Source organism: Ceratotherium simum, chromosome 1 (assembly GCF_057802395.1).
Source record: "Ceratotherium simum simum isolate JZ-2026a chromosome 1, ASM5780239v1, whole genome shotgun sequence".
NCBI lineage: Eukaryota > Metazoa > Chordata > Mammalia > Perissodactyla > Rhinocerotidae > Ceratotherium > Ceratotherium simum.
Window position 1 is genome coordinate 4,342,906 of NC_141900.1, and position 20,807 is coordinate 4,363,712.

At 42.0% G+C, this 20,807-nt stretch overlaps 1 protein-coding gene and 1 non-coding gene across 2 annotated transcripts in view; both read right to left on the reverse strand.

Annotated features, from left to right (window-relative positions):
- SUN3 (Sad1 and UNC84 domain containing 3) overlaps nt 1–20,400 on the reverse strand; it is a 34,495-nt gene extending 14,095 nt beyond the window's left edge. The window contains exons 1-6 of the mRNA XM_014793646.2: nt 20,187–20,400; nt 17,348–17,409; nt 11,285–11,388; nt 4,716–4,756; nt 3,504–3,675; nt 2,330–2,414 (exon numbers count right to left, since the gene is read on the reverse strand). Of these exons, the coding sequence (XP_014649132.1) occupies nt 2,330–2,414; nt 3,504–3,675; nt 4,716–4,756; nt 11,285–11,388; nt 17,348–17,409; nt 20,187–20,308 (586 nt within the window). The 5' untranslated portion in view covers nt 20,309–20,400. The remainder of the gene's footprint in view (nt 1–2,329; nt 2,415–3,503; nt 3,676–4,715; nt 4,757–11,284; nt 11,389–17,347; nt 17,410–20,186) is intronic.
- LOC147918119 (U6 spliceosomal RNA) lies at nt 7,269–7,375 on the reverse strand. Its single transcript, XR_015553519.1, has one exon. It is a non-coding gene; the product is annotated as a U6 spliceosomal RNA (small nuclear RNA).
- Nucleotides 20,401–20,807: the final 407 nt, after the last annotated feature.

The window sequence follows — 20,807 nt, forward strand, 5'->3', positions numbered from 1 at the left end:
TTTTCCTTGAGTTTAACTTGTTTGTGATTTGCTGAGTTTCTTGAATCTGTCCATTTATGTTTTTAACCAAATTTGGGATTTTTTCAGCCATTATTTCTTCAAGTTATTTTTTGACATTGATTTCTTATCTTCTTCTGAGACTATGAGAACAAGAATATTAGGCCTTTTTATATTGTCTGATAGGTTTCTGAAGCTTTGTTGATTTTTTTTCAAAATTGTTTCCCTTTTTTTTCCATTCTTCAGATTGGATAATTTCTGTTGATCTATCTTCAATTTCACTAATTTTTTTCTCTGTCATTTTCCATCTATTATTAAGCCTATGTAGTGAATTTTTTCTCAGATACTGTATTTTTTAGTTCTAAAATTTTCATCTGGTTCTTTTCTATAGTTTCTATCTCTTGGCTGAGAGCTTGTATCTTTTCATTCATTTCAAGTGTGCTTACTTTCACCACGTAAAGCATAGTTACACTAGCAACTTCAAAGTCTTTGCATGATAATTCCAACATCTGTGTCAATATGGGGTTGGCATCTGTTGATTTCTTTTCCCTTGGAAATTGGTCATATTTTCCTAGGTCTTTTTATGTCAAGTAATTTTGAATCGCACCCTAGACGTATTGAATATTATACTGTGAGACTCTGAATCCTATAATAAGGCTTTTGTTTGTTTCATCAGATAATCAACCCAGAAATGTTCAGACCACAGTGCTCCCTCCTTTTCTACAGGTGGTGGTTCCAATCTCACTTAGTTTTCAGAGCCTTTGCTATAGGTCTGTTCTGCCCACGTGCCACTCAGCGGTCAGTCTAAGACTTGAACCATGGCTTGACTATCTGTCAAATTCTCAGTCTTTGCCATGCTTCTGTCAGCCTGTCCTCAGGAATGAGCAGCTAGGAGGTAAGCCCGGAGCTGGCCACATACATAGACGAGAGCAGGGCATCTCCTCTCCAGCTCTGTCTTTTCAGGCTTTCTCCCCACACTCTCTGGCCCACAGGACTATTTTGTTAAGGTTCTTTCTAGAAAGGTGGAATTTCTCTCACAGTTTTAGCCACCCACCCCATTGCCACTGCTTTGCAGCTCTGTACTACAGCCAGCCTCAGCCCAAGCTGTGAGAGGAAAGACAAGACAAACAGTAAACTGACCCCACGCAGGTCACTTTTCCAGGTTTTGATCTCTCCACAATCTGTCTGCTTTTGTTCATGCTTCATAATATTCAGGTTGTTGCTTTTTATATTTTGTCCAAACCTTTTCATTGTAATCAGTGGGGGAGAGAGACTTACATGGGTTTTCTCCATCTTGGCCCAACAAGAAGCTGGTATCATGCTTCATGCTAAAATTTATTGAGGAACCACAGTATTTTCTGCTTTTCCTTGTTCTACATGGGATATCCCTGGACCTACATTTGTCATCATGGGTTTTTCAAAATGGAAGTCACACATACGTTCAGTAGAAAAGAAGGAAGAAGTATAAAAAGAGTGTATCAGAATGCCAAAACTAAACAAATGGAAAAAGCATGCCATGGTTTACGTTCTGTCATCTATCTCAATGCTTATGCCTCCCAGGCTCCAGGGAACCCTGGTTCAGGCAAGTCTGTTTTCTTGCTCTGTTTCTCTCTCAACTCACACACACATGCACACACACACGCACACACACACACACCCATGACTGAGTAATCATTCTGGTCCAAATGCTCTCTATTTCATGCAGGATACAAATTATTTCCCCAGTATAAATTTAGCTTTGTCAATCAGTAAAATTAATGTTACTGTGTGTGCTTTACAGTTTCTCCCTCCTTCTCTTGCCATCTTTCTGCCTCCTTCTCTCCTTCCACATTGTTCACTGAACACATATCGTTTGTAGACTATTAGAGGCAAGACCTCGTTGAGAATATTAACGTTAATGAGTCACAGTCTAAGCCCTTAAAAATTAATTTTAATTGGAGGATATCAAGACTATTATAAGCAGTCTTTAAACGCTATCGTTTAATCACTAATAATATGTTTAGATTAGTCATTTTAGTATATAAAATATAAAATGCTATAGTGCTCGGGATGCTTAGGCTATCTCCTGCATCCCCAACTTCACAGTGGTGTGTCAGCCCTCTTTGTGGTCCTTTGCAATGCGGGCTAATGACGCTGCACAGTTTTTACTCCCTTTCAGATTTGCACCCAGAGAGCAATCAACTACAACCATTTCTATCCTCTTTTTCATTGTCTAGATTTGGTAATTTTTCCTCCATCTCAAATTACCAGATAGATAAATATGTTTTCCTAATTAATAAATATAAAGAATAGAGACACTTTTTACACTGGCCTTTTCAACTTCTTTACTCACCTGCTGACTTAAGGGCATAATCAGCCATCTGGACTTGGTCTTCTCTCAACTTTTTAAGTACATAATTTACCAAATTTGACATTTCCTGTACACATGTAAAAAAGAGTTTTCTGTTAACAATCTCAGCCAACTGCTTGAGTTTTGACAATTTACTTTGTTGATTTGGACCTAAATTCCCAAATCTGCAAAATAATAACAACAGTGAACATTTACCAAGCTGCATGCTGAGCCAGGCGCTGCACAGATTCTAATATCACCTTCTCTGGCAGCTGAGGCAACTAAGCCAAAGTGTGTTCAGTCCGTCCCCCAAGGTCACAGCGCAAGGTTGAACCAAAGGCCCCTTCCAAGCCCTAAGGACTTCCCCATCATGCTCTGGCAGGGACGCAGTCAAATGAGGTTGTGTGTGTGTCCTGCTGTGCCCCTCTTTCATTAGTGTCTCTGCTCAGTAATAAAGACTTGAATGTTCTACCGGTATTTGGGAATCAAGGCAATTTGCACAGAGTACATGATTGTTAGAAATTATTCATCCATTTGCACTCTTAAGAACGTTCTAAAAACAAAAGTGTTCTAGGTGACATAACAGTTGGAGTCCTAACTGATGCGGTACTTTGTCCCAGGCCCCGACAAAGTAAGCTGGGGAGGCAGTAGGTGGTCAGTGTCAGGTTTCTTTGCATTTCAAAAAGCAGAGGGAAGGAAAGAAGCTCCAGCTAGTGGAGGGAGAAGAGAGGCAAGACCAGTCTCATTGGGGTTCGTTGCAGTGTTGCCTAATCTGGTGCTGAGTAGATCAAATACCCTAGCTTTAGATCCACGAATAAAAATATTTTGTTATTTAGGTATTTGTGTATAGACATTCAGAGACTGCCATTTCTGAATGATCTTCTGTTTTCGTTTTTATTTTACTGGAAAATAAAACAGAATCTGTTATTTCTTTTGGTAGGAAGTTCTTTGCAACATAAAGTCTTCTCTGTGACACAGCAGTTATCAAAAAGTGGGCTCCCAGGGGCAAGCTTTAGTGAAAGTAAATGAAAGTAACGTCAGGGAAGAATTTTTAAGAAGAGGACACAAACCACATATCAATCAGCACTCGGTTTCTACACTCAAAGAAGCCATGGAATGTGACACCGGAAGGAAATATTAACCACGTCCCCTGCCACCGCCCCCAACCCCACCTTACCTCATCGATGACCTCTGTGTGGTTCTGAACCTCGGTAGGGTCTCCGTCGGTGTTCCAGCTGTAACTGTGCAGACCATCCTGCATATCTCTAAGTAATGCCTTCAGAACATCTATTTGTTCAATTAAAAATAGAATTTCACGAAAGTTGTTCTCCAATGTCTGGCTTTCGTTCCTGTAAATGGAGACCCCCAATGTGAAAGGAAGGTATGGGCTCCTGGCATCAGCTGGTGCTGGGCTTGGGGGCAACAAAGTGAAGAGGTGCTTTATGTTGTAGAAGAAATAAACTCTCACACGAGGGGAGCTCCAGGAATGCCCAGTTGTCTAGAGCACTGCATTTCACTACACTTGAAAAGCGTCCTAGTGCTTGGGGTCTGCTCTACGCAGGCAAGTAGGGCTTAACCAACCTTGCACTCAATCAACCTTACATATCCCTCGCCCCTCGGGGGCTCTGCTGCCCCGACCTGAGGCTGGGTGACTTCACAGTGTGAGTCCTAAATCCCAGCCCTCAACTCCTTCAAATGGCACACGTTGCATTTCTGAGAGTGGTATGAGCAGTGGTTTTCACACTGAGCCCTGGGCTGCTGTGGACAAGCCCTTGGCAGGGGGTGGCTGGAGGAACAGCCAAGACAGTTGCCCTTCACCTGTTAACAGCACCAGCGTGCCAGAGTTTAGTTTGGAAGAATAGGTTCTGCTACTTTTACAGTTTGAAAATTACTGGTAGCGAGATTAAGAAAATGTCAAGCCAATAAGTATTTCTTTCTGTTGAAAAAATGTGAGCACTCCTTATCTAGTATTTTTTCCCAGTTGGTAAAAAAATGCATGCTCACAATTTGAAAAATACAGAAAAAAAGAAATAAACACTGTTAAATTCTGGTGTGTTTATAACAGTTTTTATTCCCAAAAACTTAGTAACAAAATAGAGATCGTATTTATAATTTTGCGTCCCACTGCACTTCCCAAATCATTAGGCATATTTTAGAATTATTCTAGTGGCTTCATAATTCTTCATTACATGCATACACTCCAGCATATTTGACCAGGGCCTGTCTTTCTTATCTAGGTTGTTTTCCCTTTTTTAAATCATAAATAATATTGAAAGCGCCTCCCGATGTCTGTTTCCTTAAGGATTGATCCATAGGAATGATTTTGTTTTATAATTTTACAATTTGGAATCGCACCAGAAAGTTGCACACATCAGAAAATCTCACTCACTTTAAAAGTTCCACTTGCTCTTTCGGCATTCGAAGTCTGGCCTGATAAACAAAAAGACAAAGCATTCTGAATCCCGACTATTCAAGTCGAGTTATTCTTCTCATTGGTGAAGAGGAAAGAAATCACACTTCTACCCTTGATATACACGTGTGACAGGAGGGACACAGGAGCATCCTCTAAGATACCTGTATCTTTTTCAGCCTTTCCTGTACATAGTGCTCATATTGGGAGGAGATGAGGTAACAGCCAGACCTGTTTAGTGACAGTAACTTGGTACTGGAGCTCTAGGATGGTGAGACATTCCCTGTTTCTCAAGGTTGTGAAAGTGCTAAAGGCCTTCTGAGGACACGCCTTCTGAGGACACGAAAGGAGGAAGAAGGGGCAGAATGCTGAGACTGAAGGGCTTGGAAGCCTGGAGGCAGGGCTGCAGAGGGAGGGAGGGGGAGGAGGAGGAAGGGGAGGCAGAAGGGAGGGAGGAGGGAGGCAGGGGATAAGGAAGGAGTAAGGAGGGAGGGGGAAGAAGGGGGGTAAGAAGGGGAGAAGAGGGAGGGTTCAGGGAGGGGGGAGCACATTCCGACATCAGAGGACCTTGCTGAGGCCTTAGGCTCCTCATTGTAGACAGCGAGGGGCACCCCCTTTCTAAAAAAGGGACCTGATTACTGGATTCAATTAGCAGTAACATAACCGGATTCGACGACTTGCAGACATTTACCTGACACTAGCGAGGTATCTGGAAAGGACCATCTCACGTTGGAATGGTGGCGCCTGAGCCGGGCTGAGAATGACCAGGGGGATAAAACTGCTGAAAGGGACACGCATGCAGGGCCACGGTGGGGGCGTCAGTGAGGAGGTCAACACGAGGGGCAGTGGACTGCTGCCACGCACGCCGCTTCCTCTGCCTGGCCCTCAGCTCCTTTGTGCACCGAGCTTCACGTGTCGCGTGGGTTCCAGGCTCTCCCACAAATGGCTGCAAACCCAGTAGCTTGAAACAACACAAATCTATTCTCTCACGGTCCTGGAGAGAGACTCTGGAGGCCAGAGTCCTGATCAAGGTGTCAGCCGGGCAGCGCTGTCCTCCGAAGCTTGAATGGACGTTCTACGTCTTGCTGCGTGCAGCTTCTGGCGGCACCTGGCCCTCCTTGCTTGCGGCTGCATCCCTCCAGTCTCCGCCTCCGTCTCCACACGGCCTTTTCCTCTGGGGTCTCTTATAAGGACACTTGTCATTGTGTTTAGAGCCCATCTGGGAAACCCAGGACAATTTTATCTCAATATCCCTAATTATATCTGCAGAGACTCTTTTTCCAAATAAAGGTCACTTTGACAGGTTCTGGGGGTCACCCTTGAACCCACCACAGTGACCATCGATATGTTATCTGGGAACTAATGCTCTGTCCTTCTCTGCTGACATCTGCTTTCCTGTTTCAAAGGCTCTGATTTCCTATTGGTTTGCTCTGCCAAAAATTGTGCAACACACAGGACCATCCCATAAAGGCAATTGCATGATATGTGACAATGGCATGGGAAGGGAACACAGTATGGCACGGAGAAAATAATTACCCCTTGCTCTTTTTTTTTTTTCTGCTGAGCAATTTAATTTCGTATAGGCTCTCCTCAACAGTTTTCTTTTGACAAAGACGTGGATTTGAGAGCTTATTTTTGGCACAGAGAGATCCTTATTTCTAGTTTTTCAGTTTCTGTGTAAGTTTACCATCAGTAGGGGCAGTGTTTTCAATTTCTGTTTCTTTTTTCTGTTCTAGCCTTAAAAGAACATACAAAAAATATTCCTTCATTAATTTGGTGATAAATGAATTTGGGAGTTCCTTGAAAGCTAAAAATTTCCAGACTTTTAAAAGTATTTTTTATTTTGCCTTCTTACCAAAAGGATTTCAGGTGGCTTTACATAGGAACAAATATAGTATAAAAAGACATAGGACCAAAAAAGAAGTGAGGAAATAAAAATGAAGAGAAAACAGGATTGGAAAAGATATCACATGAAGGACAGGGCTGGCACACACGTATGCCTTACATTCCAGGAGGTTATTAGCTATGGACCATATATTTGTTTCTGAGCATCATAGCAACCAAATTGGAGGTCGGTGGGAGGGAGTGGGGATGATCAAAATTCACAGCATCCACGGTGTTAAAAAAAAAATCGAGGTGTGGGAAAGGCTGCTTTGTGTACAGCTGGTGAAATCCCGTCCGCAGCACTCCTGGAGATAGGAACCAGGTGTTGCATTCCTAAGATGCTTCCTGGAGTTCCCTGCCTGCATGCAGTGGGCCTCCCCTTGGAGCACGTCTGGAGCATTCAGTCAGACTGCACAGCATCCAAGATACTGTTTTCTCCAACAAAGCTCCTAACGAAACCCCTGCTGCCCAATCCTAACAACGCCCATGAAGGGAGGACCTGTTGGCATTTGCAGTCAATGGAGCAGGTGTGGAATTGACAACCTCCTGAGAAATGAAGGGTCGAGTAGAGACAGGCAAAGAAATAGCTGTGGGCAGAGGCACAGTTTGTTTGTTGTTGTCATTGTTGTTTTTAACTACTTTACTCTTAAAAATATGGAACGCTTCACGAGCCTGCATGTCACCCTTGGGCAGGGGCCATGCTAATCTTCTCTGTATCGTTCCAGTTTTCGTACCCGTGCTGCCCTAGTGAGCGCTGTTTCGTCTTTTCGCAGAATGTTGACTGAGACACAAAGTTTTATGCCTTAGAACCTGCCTCCAGTCATTTGAGCAGGGACAAGTTCAACGCAAGTGTTAACCAACGCCTCATGTGGCCATTGTTTATTTTCTTAACAAAACTCTCATAAAATAACTTTAAACCATATAACTTCCAGGTGTCTCAGAAGATACAATGATTGCAGTTTGTACCCCTGGGTAAATAAGTAAGCTCGCTGCTGTATACAGGGCTTTAGATATAGACTAATTACATGTTTGGACAAGTCATTTGCAATCATTGGTCTTAAGATCTTTATTGTGATGGTGATTACATGGTTGCTGAGGCTGTACAGTGCGACAATAAAACTGCGTCCTCAGCATAAACAGCGAACGGTGCAGACCAACGGGCCCAGTCTCATGAAGTCTGGGTTTGAATTTTAGGTCCAGAATTTACAGCTGTGCTGCCTTAGGCATACACATTAATTTCCTTAATTCTTCTGATCCAGCTTCCTAATCTATAAATAGATTTGTTAATACTCTTATTAAAGGATCATTTTGAAGATAAAGTGAAATATATACTTAATGTGCTTACAATCACTCTGGTGCATAATTATCATCCTGTTCTCCATGGTGGGAGATGGGGGAGCACATCTAACTTTTTGGAAAGCAATATTAAGTCATTAAGATTCAATACAAAAAGGTGACCTAAAAATTGTGAATATTCTTTCTTTTATCATCTATTTAAGAGTTTATCCTAAGTAAAAAATTAAGGATGAGTGAAAAGAGTTAGCAACAAGGATGTATAAGTTTATAATATTGAAAAATTGTGAACAACTCAATTGTTTGGAAATAAGTATTTACTGAATATATTATTTATTCATTAGAATACTAGTCAGCCATAAAATGCTGTTATAAAATAATCTCTAAAGACAAGGGAATGTATCTGAAATCTATTGTTAAATGAATAAAAACAAGCCACAAAACAGCTTCTATTGCTTGTAGCTCAGGATCTGTAAAGAGTCACATCGAAATTAGTCTCAAGTGGTTTCTAACAGAGCTCTCTTCTTGTGAAAAACAGGGTAACACTGATCAATAGTGAAATGACCACGGCAAAACCCCTATCCTCATGAAAAATATTGGCCTTAGATGCTCAGCCCTAGAAATTTTTAAGGGGAAGGCATTGATGAGTGTGCTGATCCATCTAAAATTGAGAGGTGGAAGGGAAGGGTGTCTTTTGAAAATGGCACAAACAACACTCTCTCATCATTTACTGATTCATGTCGATATTCATGGAGCCTCCATGTACCTGGAGACTGCATTAAGCTCTGGACAAACTCCTGCTCAGTAAGTTATAGTACGAGGGGGAGAAGGTAGGAAGAGTCAACAAGTCAATGAAGCATCCATGATAAAGTAGAGGCAACATTGGATGTATAGGATGCTGTCATGGGTATCGGGTTGGTCACAGAAGCCTCTCTGAGACATTTGAGCTGGGCTGGAATGAGCCCAGAGATGAGCCACCTCTGCAAAGATCTGGGGCAGAATATTGTAGGCAGAGGGGGACCCCAATCTTCAAGCCCTGATAGAACCTGCCAGAGAAATTTATAAGTGTATTAGTCAGGGTTCTCTAGAAAAAGAGAACCAAGGGGCCAGCCCCATGGCGTAGCGGTTAAGTGCACACGCTCCGCTGCTGGCGGCCCAGGGTTCGGATCCCCGGCGCGCACCGACGCACCGCTTGTCAGGCCATGCTGTGGCGGCGTCCCACATAAAGTGGAGGAAGATGGGCACGGATGTTAGCTCAGGGCTAGTCTTCCTCAGCAAAAAGAGGAGGATTGGCATGGATGTTAGCTCAGGGCTGATCTTCCTCACAAAAAAAAAGAGAGAGAGAGAACCAATAGGATGTGTATATATATAGAGAGAGATTGGTTTTTTTAAGGAATTGGCTCACATGATTGTGGAGGCTGGCAAGTCTAAAATCTGCAGGGCAGGCCAGAAGGCTGGAGATCCAGGGAAGAGTTGATATTGCAGCTCAAGTCTGAGAGCTGTGTGGAGGCAGAATTTCTTCTTCTTTGGGGGACTTCAGTCTTTTTCTCTTAAGACTTTCAACTGATTGGATGAGGTCCACCCACATTTTGGAGAGTCACCTGCTTTAACCAAAGTCTGCTTGAGTAAACCTCAGAAATAAAAAATACTTTCACAGCAACATTTAGACTGGTGTTTGAGCAAACATCTGGGCATCATAGCCTAGCCAAGTTGATGCATAGAATTAGCCATCACAATGTGGGTTGTATTGTGGAGACCACCATTGTCCACTCTGAATTCTCATCTCTGTTTTTCTGACAATGATTTAACTATCTTGCCCCAGCTCCCAGGGGCCTGCATCCTGGTCTTTGATGGGAGAACCTTGTGATATAGGAGTTATCTCAGGCTGACCCTCCCTGTGTGGCTTCCACATGGCTGTTCTTTCATCCAGGTTCTGGTGCTCACAGATTCTCAGTATACGCAGAGCAAGCAACATCCTTGAAACGGGGAGCAATTCCGGGTATCAATCTATGAACTTCCTGAGGAATAGTCGTCACTGGACTGGAATGATGCTGGGGCTGTACCAGCAAAATCTCACCTTTAGGGACTCCACATGAGAAGATACATTGAAATTCAGCAGTTGCTGGATGAGCTAGGAAGCAGAGGATTTTAGGACCCTAAGGGAAAAGGGCATGAAGTCAGGTCCAAAGTCACTGACAGGGTGGAGTCCATTGGTTTAGCCCTTCTTCCCACAGTGGCTGACATAGCCACAGCCCCTGTCATTCCTCCTCTCTCTGGTCTTCAGAGGCCAGAGAGTAGGATGGACAAGGCTTGGTCTGGAAAGCTGGGGAGGTAGAGGTGGGGTGGACCAGAGAGAGGACATCAGTGTCTGGCCTCAGTCTAAGCCTATTCAGACCTAACCAGCTTCTGGACACAGGGGAGGCCATCTGCTCAGAGCATCAGACAGTGGTTAACAATAAAAGTCTAGTTGCCATTTTTCAACGTGCTGGAACTTCCTTTGGGGAGCTTAGTCCATTTGGGCTGCTATAACAGAATACCACAGACTAGGTGGCTTTATTTCTCATGGTTCTGGAGGCTGGAAGTCCAAGATCAAGGTGCCAGCAGATTCGGTGTCTGGTGAATCTTTCTGGTTCATAGACAGCTGTCTTCTCACTGTGTCTTCACATGGTGGAAAGGATGAGGGAACTCTGTGGGGTCTCTTTTATAAGGGCACTAATCTCAGTCATGAGGGCTCTACCCTCATGGCCTAATCACCTTCCAAAAGCTCCACCTTCAAATACCTGGGGATTAGGTTTCAACAATGAATTTTTGGGGGACACAAAAAATCTATGGCATTATGACCCTGGCCCCCCAAAATTCATGTCCTTCTTGCATGAAAAATACATTCATTCCATCCCCAAAGCCTCAAAAATCTTAGTTCATTCCAGTATCAACTCAAAAGTCTAAAGCCAAAGTCTCACCTAAACATCATCTAAGTCAGATATGGCTAAGACCTGAGTTACAGTTCATCCTGAAACCAATTACGCTTTGGCTGTGAAGTTGTGAAACCAAAGAAGTTATGTGCTTCCAAAATACAGTGGTGGGGCAGCCACAGCATAGATGCTCCCCTTGCCAAAGGGAGAAACAGGGAAAACGAAAGAGGTAACAGATCCACAAACATGCAGTCTATGGCAGGAGCCTGCAGGGATCAGAGACCTGAGAATTTTTGGAGTCTCTTAGACATAAAGCCACTTAATAGAACTCTGGTCCCTATATTATTTCTATTAGATATTCTCATGCAAAACAAAGTTAACATATTGCAAGTTGGACTTGCCTTGTAGCATATTAAATTTTAAATGAGTGACACATAAAATGATTTAACAAAACATCACCTGGTAATTATAAAGCCTTGAACCATACTCCGCAATTACAGAATAAAATGATCTGGATTTCTGAGGAAACTCTGTTTGTTTAAGCCACATGTGATTTCTAAGCCCTGTTAAAAAAAAAGACCAACTCTCATTATCTGGAAACATTTATAAGATATTTTACATGTATCAGTAGAAATTTCTCTAAGCATGAAGGGTATATACACTCTTAAAAAGAAGATCAGATTCTTGAGTGACAATATGGAAAATGGCAGCGTAAGGTGCTTAAAAAATCAGTCCTCCATGAAACAACAATAAGCTGGCGAAGACAGACAGGATCAACCTTTTTTCAATTCTAAAATTTAATCCAAAACTTACAGCAACCAGAGGACTGAAGAAAAAAGCAGATTATTTTTGCTAGGAGAGCAGTGTGACATTTTCACTCACCTGCCTACCATCTCCCATTCCCCAGCATGGTGGCAGTGGCTGTGCGGATGGCAGTCTATATTCCTGGTGCAGCTTACTGGTGCAGATACTGGTGCCAGGGGGCTAATACAGACCTTGTTCTTCAACTACTGTGACTGTGAGTTTTGACCTGCTCAGTGTTCCCCTGATTAGCTGGTGCAGGGGTTGATCTTTGTTTTATCCCACTCCTTTGGGCTAGAATGGTTCTTTGGGAGGCTGTGATGTCTGTTAAAAGATTTAAAGACAAACTGGCCATGCCCACCTGGGCAAGGGACAGTGAATAGGGCAAGTGGCAGACAGACCCAAATGATTGTCTCCCTCCCTGGGAGAAGGCAGAGGAGGAAGTCTCCTGTGGGAAGACTAAGGGCTTGGAAGGGAAAAGGGAATGCAATGTGCATGTCCAGGATGGATGCATGCTCAAAAAAGATCCTAGAGAGGAACTTAAGCTTGCCCCTTGGGTGGATCTGTGGGCTCTGTGCAAGCAGGAGGTGAAGGCTAAGGCAGAGTTGTGGGTGGCCCTGCTTAGCCTTGAAATAGTGCCCCAGCTTAGAGCCAAGTGGTAAAGCCCGGGAGAGTAGTTATCATTCTTTCTCTCCCTCTCATTGACTCCAGGAAATCTCTGTCAAGTCACTGGTTGACCACTGAGATATCAGAACAGTAACTATCACTAAACAAACAAGGACTGCAGCCCTCAACAAGCAATACCAACAATCTCTGTGAAAGGGGGAAAATCTGATGTCCAGAGTTCCCACGTTACCATATTGAAATGCCCAGTTTCCAACACAAAATTACAAGGCATACAAAGAAACAGGAAAGTGTGGCCAATTAAAGGAAAAATAAATTTGACCCAAACCATCCCTGAAGAAGCCCAAACATTGGGCTCACTAGACAAAAATTTTAAATCAACTGCCTTAAAGTTGCTCAAAAACTAAAGAAAACCATGAACAAAGAATAAAAGAAAACCAAAGAAATGTTATACGAATGAAATGAAAATATCAATAGAGAAATTATAAAAGAAATCAAATATAAATTCTGGAGTTTAAAAGTATAATAACTGAAATGAAAAACTTGCTGGAGGGGCTTGACATCAGATTTGAGCATGCAGAAGAAAGAATCAATAAACTCAAAGATAGGACAATTGAAATTATTAAGTCTGAGCAGGAGGAGCAGAAAGGAAAAAGAATAAAGAAAAGTAAACAGAGCCTAGGAGACCTACAGGACCTCATCAAACATAGCAACATATGCATTATGGAAGTCCCAGGAGGAGAAGATAGAGAAAGAGGCAGAAAGAATATTTGAAGAAATAATGGCTGAAACTTCCCAATTTGATGAAAAGCATAAATCTACACATCCAAGAAGCTCAAAAAAATCTCTAACTAGGATAAACTCAAAGAGACTTATACCAAGGCACACTGTAATCAATCAGTCAAAAGCCAAAGACAGAGAATCTTGAAAGCAGCAAGAGAGAGACTACTTATCATGTACAAGAAATCCTCAAGAAGATTATGACCAGATTTCTCATCAGAAATCATAGAAGCCAGAAGGCAGTGAGATGATGTATTTAACATGCTGAGAGGGGGAAAAAAAACCTGCCAACCAAGAATTCTATGTCCAGCAAAACCATCCTTCAAAATGAAGAGGAAATTAAAACATTCCCAGAGAAACAAAAGCTGAAGGAGTTATTGCCATAATACCTGCCATACAAGAAATGCCAGAGGGAGTCCTGTAGGCTGAAGTGAAAGGACACTAGAGAGTAAATGTCATAGGAAGAAATCAATATCTCCAGTAGGGGTAACTACATAGGTAAATACAAAAACCAGCATTATTGTATTTTTGCTTTGTAACTCTTCTTTTTATTTTCTACATGATTTAAAAGGTAAATACATAAGATAATTATAAATACACGTTAATGGATACACAATGTATAAAGATGTAATTTTTTAAAACAACATAAAGGAGGGAGGTACAGAGCTGTATAGAAGCAGAGTACTTATACGCTGTTGAAGCTAAGTCGGTATTAATTCAAGATATATTGTTAGGAGTTTAGAGTGTTAACTGTCATCTCCATGGTAACCATTAAGAAAATATCTAAAAATTATACATCAAATGAAATGAGAAAAGAATCAAAACAGTACACTACAAAAAAATCACTTAAACACAAAAGGCACTAATGGATGAAGTGAGGAACAAAAAAAGTATAAGACATAGAGAAAAAAATAGGAAAATGGCAGAAGTAAGTCCATCCATATCAGTAATTACTTTACAGGTAAATGGATTAAACTCTCCAATCAAAAGTGAGAGATTGTCTTTTGACCCAGCTATATGCTGCTTAGAAGAGATTCATTTTAGAACCAAAACTGAAAACTATAAAACATTGCTGAAAGAAATTAAAGAAGATCTAAATAAATGGAAGCCAGCCCTGGTGGTCTAGTGGTTAAGATTCAGCACTCTCACCACTGTGGCCCAGGTTTGTTTCTCTCAGGGAACCACACCATCCATCTATCAGTCATCATACTATGGTGGCTGTGTGTTGCTGTGATGCTGAAAGCTATGCCACCAGTATTTCAAATACCAGTAGGGTCACCCATGGTGGACAGGTTTCGGTAGAGCTTCCAAACTAAGACAGACTAGGAAGAAGGATCTGGCCACCCACTTCTGAAGAAATTGGCCTATGAATAGCAGCAGAGCATTGTCTGATATAGTGCTGGAAGATGAGAGGATGGTGCAAAAATACCAGGCAGGGTTTTTCTCTGCTGTCCACAGGGTCCCTAGGAGTTGGAATCGACTTGACAGAACTAATAGCAAAAATAAATGAAAAGATAACCCACATTCATGGATCAGAAGACTTAATATTGTTCAGATGGCCATACTACCCAAGGCTATCTATATTCAAAGCGATTCAGATCAAAATCCCAATGGTGTGTTAATGGCATATAGATAGACATATAGACCAACGGGATAGAATTGCAAATCAAGAAATAAACCATACATCTCTGGCTCATTGATTTTTGGCAAGGATGCCATGACCATTCAATGAGGAAAAATTACCTTTTCAACAAATGATGCTGGGACAAACTGACAACATGCTAAAAAAATGAAGCTGGATCCCTACCTTACACTATATGCAAAAATTAACTCAAAATGGATCAATGACCTAAATATAAGAGTGAAAATCATAAAAATTTCTGAAAAAACTAGAGGTAAATCTTTATGACCTAGATTTGGCAATAGATTCTTAGATATGACACCATTAAAATTAAAACCTTTTGTGCATAAAAGGACATTATTAAAAAAGTGAAAGGATAACCTACTAAATGAAAGAAAACATTTGCAAATCATATCTGAGAAGAGTCAGTATCCAGAATATATAAAGAACACTTACAACTAAATAAAAGGACAGACAACCCAATCAAAAAATGGGCAAAGGACTTGAACAGACATTTCTCCAAAGAAGATATGTGAGTGGCAAACAAGCACCTGAAAAGGTGCTCCACATCCCTAGTCATTAGAGAAATGCAAACCCAAACCACCATGAGACAACACTTCACATCCCCCGGGATGGCTACAACCCGAAAAATGGAGAATAACAAATGTTGAGGGCTGCCCCCGTGGCTTAGCGGTTAAGCGCACACACTCCGCTACTGGCGGCCCAGGTTCGGATCCCGGCTCACACTGACGCACCGCTCGTCTGGCCATGCTGAGGCCACGTCCCACATACAGCAACTAGAAGGATGTGCAACTATGACATACAACTCTCTACTGGGGTTTTGGGGAGAAAAAAGGGGAAAAAAAGGAGGAGGATTGGCAATAGATGTTAGCTCAGGGCCGGTCTTCCTCACACACACATACAAAAATGTTGAGAAGGAAGTGGAGAAATGGGAGCCCCCCTACACAGCTCACAGGAATGCGAAATGGTGCAGCCACCGTGGAAAACAGTGTGGCGGTTCCTCCCTAGCAATTTACTACAAGTTTTATACCCAGAGAATTGGAAACAGGGACTTAAACAAGTACATGAACACCCATGTTTAAAGCAGCATTATTCACAACAGTCAAAAGGTGGAAACAGTCAATGCCCATCAATAGATGAATGGATAAACAAAATGTGGTCCATCTGTACAATGGAATATTATTCGGCTACAAAAAAGGAATGAAGTACTGATACATCTACAACATGGAGGAGCCTCAAAAACATTATGCTTAGTGAAAGAAGCCCGGAAAAAAAGATCACACATTGGATGATTCTGTTTATATGACATATTCAGAACACATAAATCCATAGAGTCAGAAAGCAGATTGGTGGCTGCCAGAGGCTGAGGGAGGGGAAATGAGGAGCAGCTGCATGATGGGTACAGGATCTCTTTTTGGGGTGATGAAAATGTTTAGGGATTAGAAATGGTAGTTGCACAACACAGTGAATGCACTAAATGCCACTGAATTGTTCTCTCTAAAATGGTTAATTTTATATTATGTGGATTTCACCTCAATAGAGAAAAAAAGGATCTGAGTCCAGTTTAATACCACTGAAATTATTTACATACCAGTGGTGTCTAAAATGGATCTGGCACTGTGGAGATGCAAAGAATTCAATCTTAAAAGAAAGCAAAGGAATATGGGGTACAATTTCCAAAAGGAGGAAAATCCTGAGCACAAATAGTTCCACTGCTCACACCACGTGCTCCTGACACGAGCAGTGAGGTGGAGACTAAGACGCGCAGGCCTGGATCACCGTACACAGGTCTGGGTGGGGCTGTGGGAAAATTTCATCACAGAGGGGTCATGAGATGGGGCCAGCAGCAGCAAAGTGGGGCAGCCAGCTCAGGGTGACGGCCCAAGGTCAGCAGAGATGAAGACAAGGAGGCCCAGAGGCAGCAAAGCCAAGCAGTGTGCAGTTCTTAGAATATACCAGGTCTAGTCTAGAGGTCCACTGAGATGGAATGGGCACTCCAGGCCACTAAGATGTGGTCAACGGAAGGAGAAGCAGGGCTTGGGCTGGTGCGGTGTCAAGATAGCCAGCGGTCCAGGTGTACACGTGCAATCACAATGAAATAGCACCTAAAATACTGCTGCATTATAAAACAGCATTTCCTGGCAATAACTGGGCTGAAACCTTCATTTTAATGGGCACTATATGCTTCAAGTTGCCCATATATTAAAGAGCAATTTTCCAGGGTACTAGGGGTTGTGGTGCATGATATAGGCAGTCAGACTCCTGCAAACTGCCCATTCAGTCATTTCTTCAAGAATCCTGTGTTTGGCTGTCAAAATCTCCCAAGCTGAATCACCTAGAAAGGGTCAATTGTATGTGTTTGCAATAAAATATTAAGAATTCTTAACTTAAAAGCAACTTCTGTAATTTTAAACCATGATTCTAAGAGGAAAAAAGCACTTTCTAATTTTCCATAAAGAAGCCTGTATTACTTTCATAATTGGAAATAAAATACACACACACACACTCACACACACACACACACACACACACACGTGAAGACTGCTTTAAGAACGTGCGGTCACTTCCAGCACTTTCTGTGGCATTTATAAATGTGTCATTCCATTGAACGCTCTCTCACCACACAGAAACATCTTGTGAAATTGCTTTAAGGATCATTCCTTAGTAAGACTTACCCATAAGAAGAAAAGTCGATATAAACACCATACTTATGAGAATCCTCCATGATCGAGTTAACCTAAATGAATAAAAACAACAAAAAGATTTAACAATACATCACCATTAACCTTTAATTTGAACTTTAAACTAACCACTACAACCAAGTCAACAAACATGCTTATACTAGGTTGAGTCTGTGGATTAATTTAATTCCTAATCCATTATCTTTGAAATTGATGGAAAATAGTTTTCAGGACATCCCTCACTTTCACACACATTACAGTTATGCTGTTATGTGCCTTTTTATATGTCTACAAATGGTTGTAAAGAAGAAAACAAAGGAAGTTATCCTAGAGATCTGGAACGTAGAATGAGCTTAAAAAAAAAAGTTAGAGTCTGATTTCATGGAAATTAGGTATTAAGCTAAAGAACTATGACAATTAACAACTATCTGATAAAATCCTTTAAAGTAATCATAACCTTTTCCCAATTTTTTATTGCAGTACAACATACATACAGGCAGGGACACAAATCAATTATACGGCTCAGTGAACCATCACAAAATGAACACATCCTGTAACCTCATCCAGAACAAGAAAGAGCATCCACACCCTGTCAGCAGCCCCTCTCGAGCCCCCATCAGACTCTGCACTTTCCACACCCAAAGGTCACCTCTCTCCCGACCTCTGTCAGCACTGATTACGCCTGTATGGTCTTGAACAGCCTATAAACAGAACGGTGTGTATGGCTGCTCTGCTCAGCACGTTTGTGAGAGTCATCCACGCTCCCATGGTGTATAGTGGTAGGTCCTTCATCCTCATTACCGTATTGTATCCACTCTGTACACACATGTGGGGATCCATCCTAATGCTGATGGGCATTAGGGGCTATGATGAACAATGCTTTATAAATATTCTTATAAACGATGCTGCTATGAACATTCTTGTACATGGTTTTGATGAACATGTGTAATTGTTTCATTTAGGTATATTCCCAAGAAAGGGACTGCTGGGTCACGGGGTATGCGCATACTCAGAATCAGTAGATTCTGCCAACAATTTTACAAAGTGGTTGCAGTTATACCCTTTTCACACCCAACTCTCTAAAGGGAAAAAAAAGAAAAAAGAAAAAAAGCTAACATAATTTGATCCAGCTAAGAGAGAAAGTTAGGAGCTTCTGGACAAAGTACTCTAAGTTGGCAAACTAGGAATTTCTACTTAAAACATATGAAAAACCAAATTAAGATGGATCATTCATTAATTACAGATGGCAGCTTGATGGAGCAGGAGACGCTCGGGATCACAACTCAGGGAAGGGGGCGGTGCTGGTCCCGGGGTTCCAGCAAGTCACCAGCAATTTGGGCTTGCTTTTTGACTAGTCTCCCTCAACTGAAGGGCACAATTCCCTGCTCCCCGTCCATGAAGAATGGCTAAGAAAGTGACCTTAAATCTGGAAGCTACTTCATTTATATTTAGATATGTGTTTTTCTTTAAATTTTGCTCTTTAACTTTCTGAACAAATGACAGTAAACAGATTACCTAAATTAATTTTTTCAAGTTAGTTGACCAAATGGTGTATAAATTTACTCTCTCAGTGATGTCTTCGTGACCTGTATTGCAGGTTGGGCCTGTAACCCTACAGTTCAAGAATCAGATCAAACACTGCAGCAAGTGTAGACTAGACTTAGAAAGAGCCATCCCATTACCCCAAGATAGGATCTTTAAGCAGCCTCTCTCTCTACAAAAAGCAATCATGCTTACTGACCACCCAGGGGTGTGAGACTCTGCTAAAAGCAACCAAGGTTTTCTCAACTCTCTTCCCTCCAGAAAAGTGTATCTTGAAATGACTCGCCCCCTCTTTATGTATCATTGGTCATGTGGGGGTCCACGGTCTAAAGAGAGTTATCCAGAGGCCATTACAGCCCAGGAGAGCCCTGGGCTCCAGATGGACTGAATTAAGTGAAAATTCCCACATTACCATATTTACAAAGGTTAACTAAGTTTTTTGATAAAAACCCTGGCTGTCAGGCTCTGCTTCCCAAAGCTCCTTCTGTGCCTCTCCCCGCCTGTGGGATTCTGTGTCCTCTGGGCGCAGGCTTCGCTGCTGGTGATCGTGGTTTCCAAATGCCATCTTCTTGTGTGATAACTTTGCAGCACTCCTTTTATTTTGTTTGACAGTTTTGTTTCTGGGCAAGCACTTCAATGTTAGCATTGTGATGGTTATTTCGTCATTTTCCAGTTTTGTTTTCCCAGCAGGCAGTGCGCAGGGGGCACATAAAGGGGCTTGGGTCTTTGGCCCACCCACGGGGGCAGGGCTTTCTGCTGTCTCTTTGCAGGCAATGTTCGCATGTGCTCTAATGAGGGGAAACCCAATTATAGCTCAGAATGGGTATCAGCTAACCTCCTTCCTTAACGGAAGGATGTAATAAATGCCACTGTGTCTACAGTCCTAAACCGTGGTGCCCAACACTACAAACCCCAGAGCCTGGGCAAGCCAGGCCGTTGGTAAAAAAGTGAATAATGCCTCAGGTTGCAAGTTAACATAGTAATCTCGCTGCTGCTGAGGTTCATGCTTTTTAAAAGGATGGCTTCTCCTTCACAATCCTTGTCCCCAGCCTGTTGTAATTAATCTAAATACCTCTGACAGAGAAAGAAGACAGCCTGCCCCAGAAAGTACTGTGTTCAAGAGAAATCTTCAGAGGACAAGAGAAATCTTCAGAGGACAGCATTTGGAAATGATTTTCTCTATAAGGAAGGAACATTTTTATTGGGTTATTTTCCAAGTAAACAGAGCACATATGACACATGACGTGTAGAACATAAGATCTTTTGGAGCTCACTCTGCAGAGTTACGTACCTGTAGGAGTCAGGGTTTCCGAGCTCTGAGAGCGTAGCATTGCTACTGGAACTACTGCTGGCTTCTTCCGAGTGACCTCTAAGGAACCTGGCACCCCTTCTCGACTTTAGTCTTCCGCTCATTTTCCCCCACTGAGTGACAAATTGCTGGTAGAAAGAAGAATACCTTTGGTTTTCTGTTTTCTATTTTATGGAAACATGATGCTATACATAGTGGGTTTGGGTTGTTTTGTTTTGTTCTTCTTACTTCACAGGTGTTTCTCCTTCAAGGGGGACACTGTGAGTGAGCAAATCTTGAAATTCCTTGAGCTCTTCTGTTGCATCACCCTTCTGTGACACATCACAATGGCATGAGGCCCGTGTCAGGTGGTGTGCACGCAGCCACCTCTCTCACGATGGTACATTGTCCTGACTGTTTAAAATGCTTTATTGCAACATCTTCCAAACATACCAAGTACTGCAAAGGTCCCTGTACCTGATGTTTTGCTGTTTGCTTCAGAATTTTTTTAAAAAACATAATACCGAAAATACAATGGAAGACCCCAAAATATCATTCCATAATCTCTCTCCTCTCCCTTCTTTCCCACAGATAACTACAATCTGAAAATTGATATATGTAATT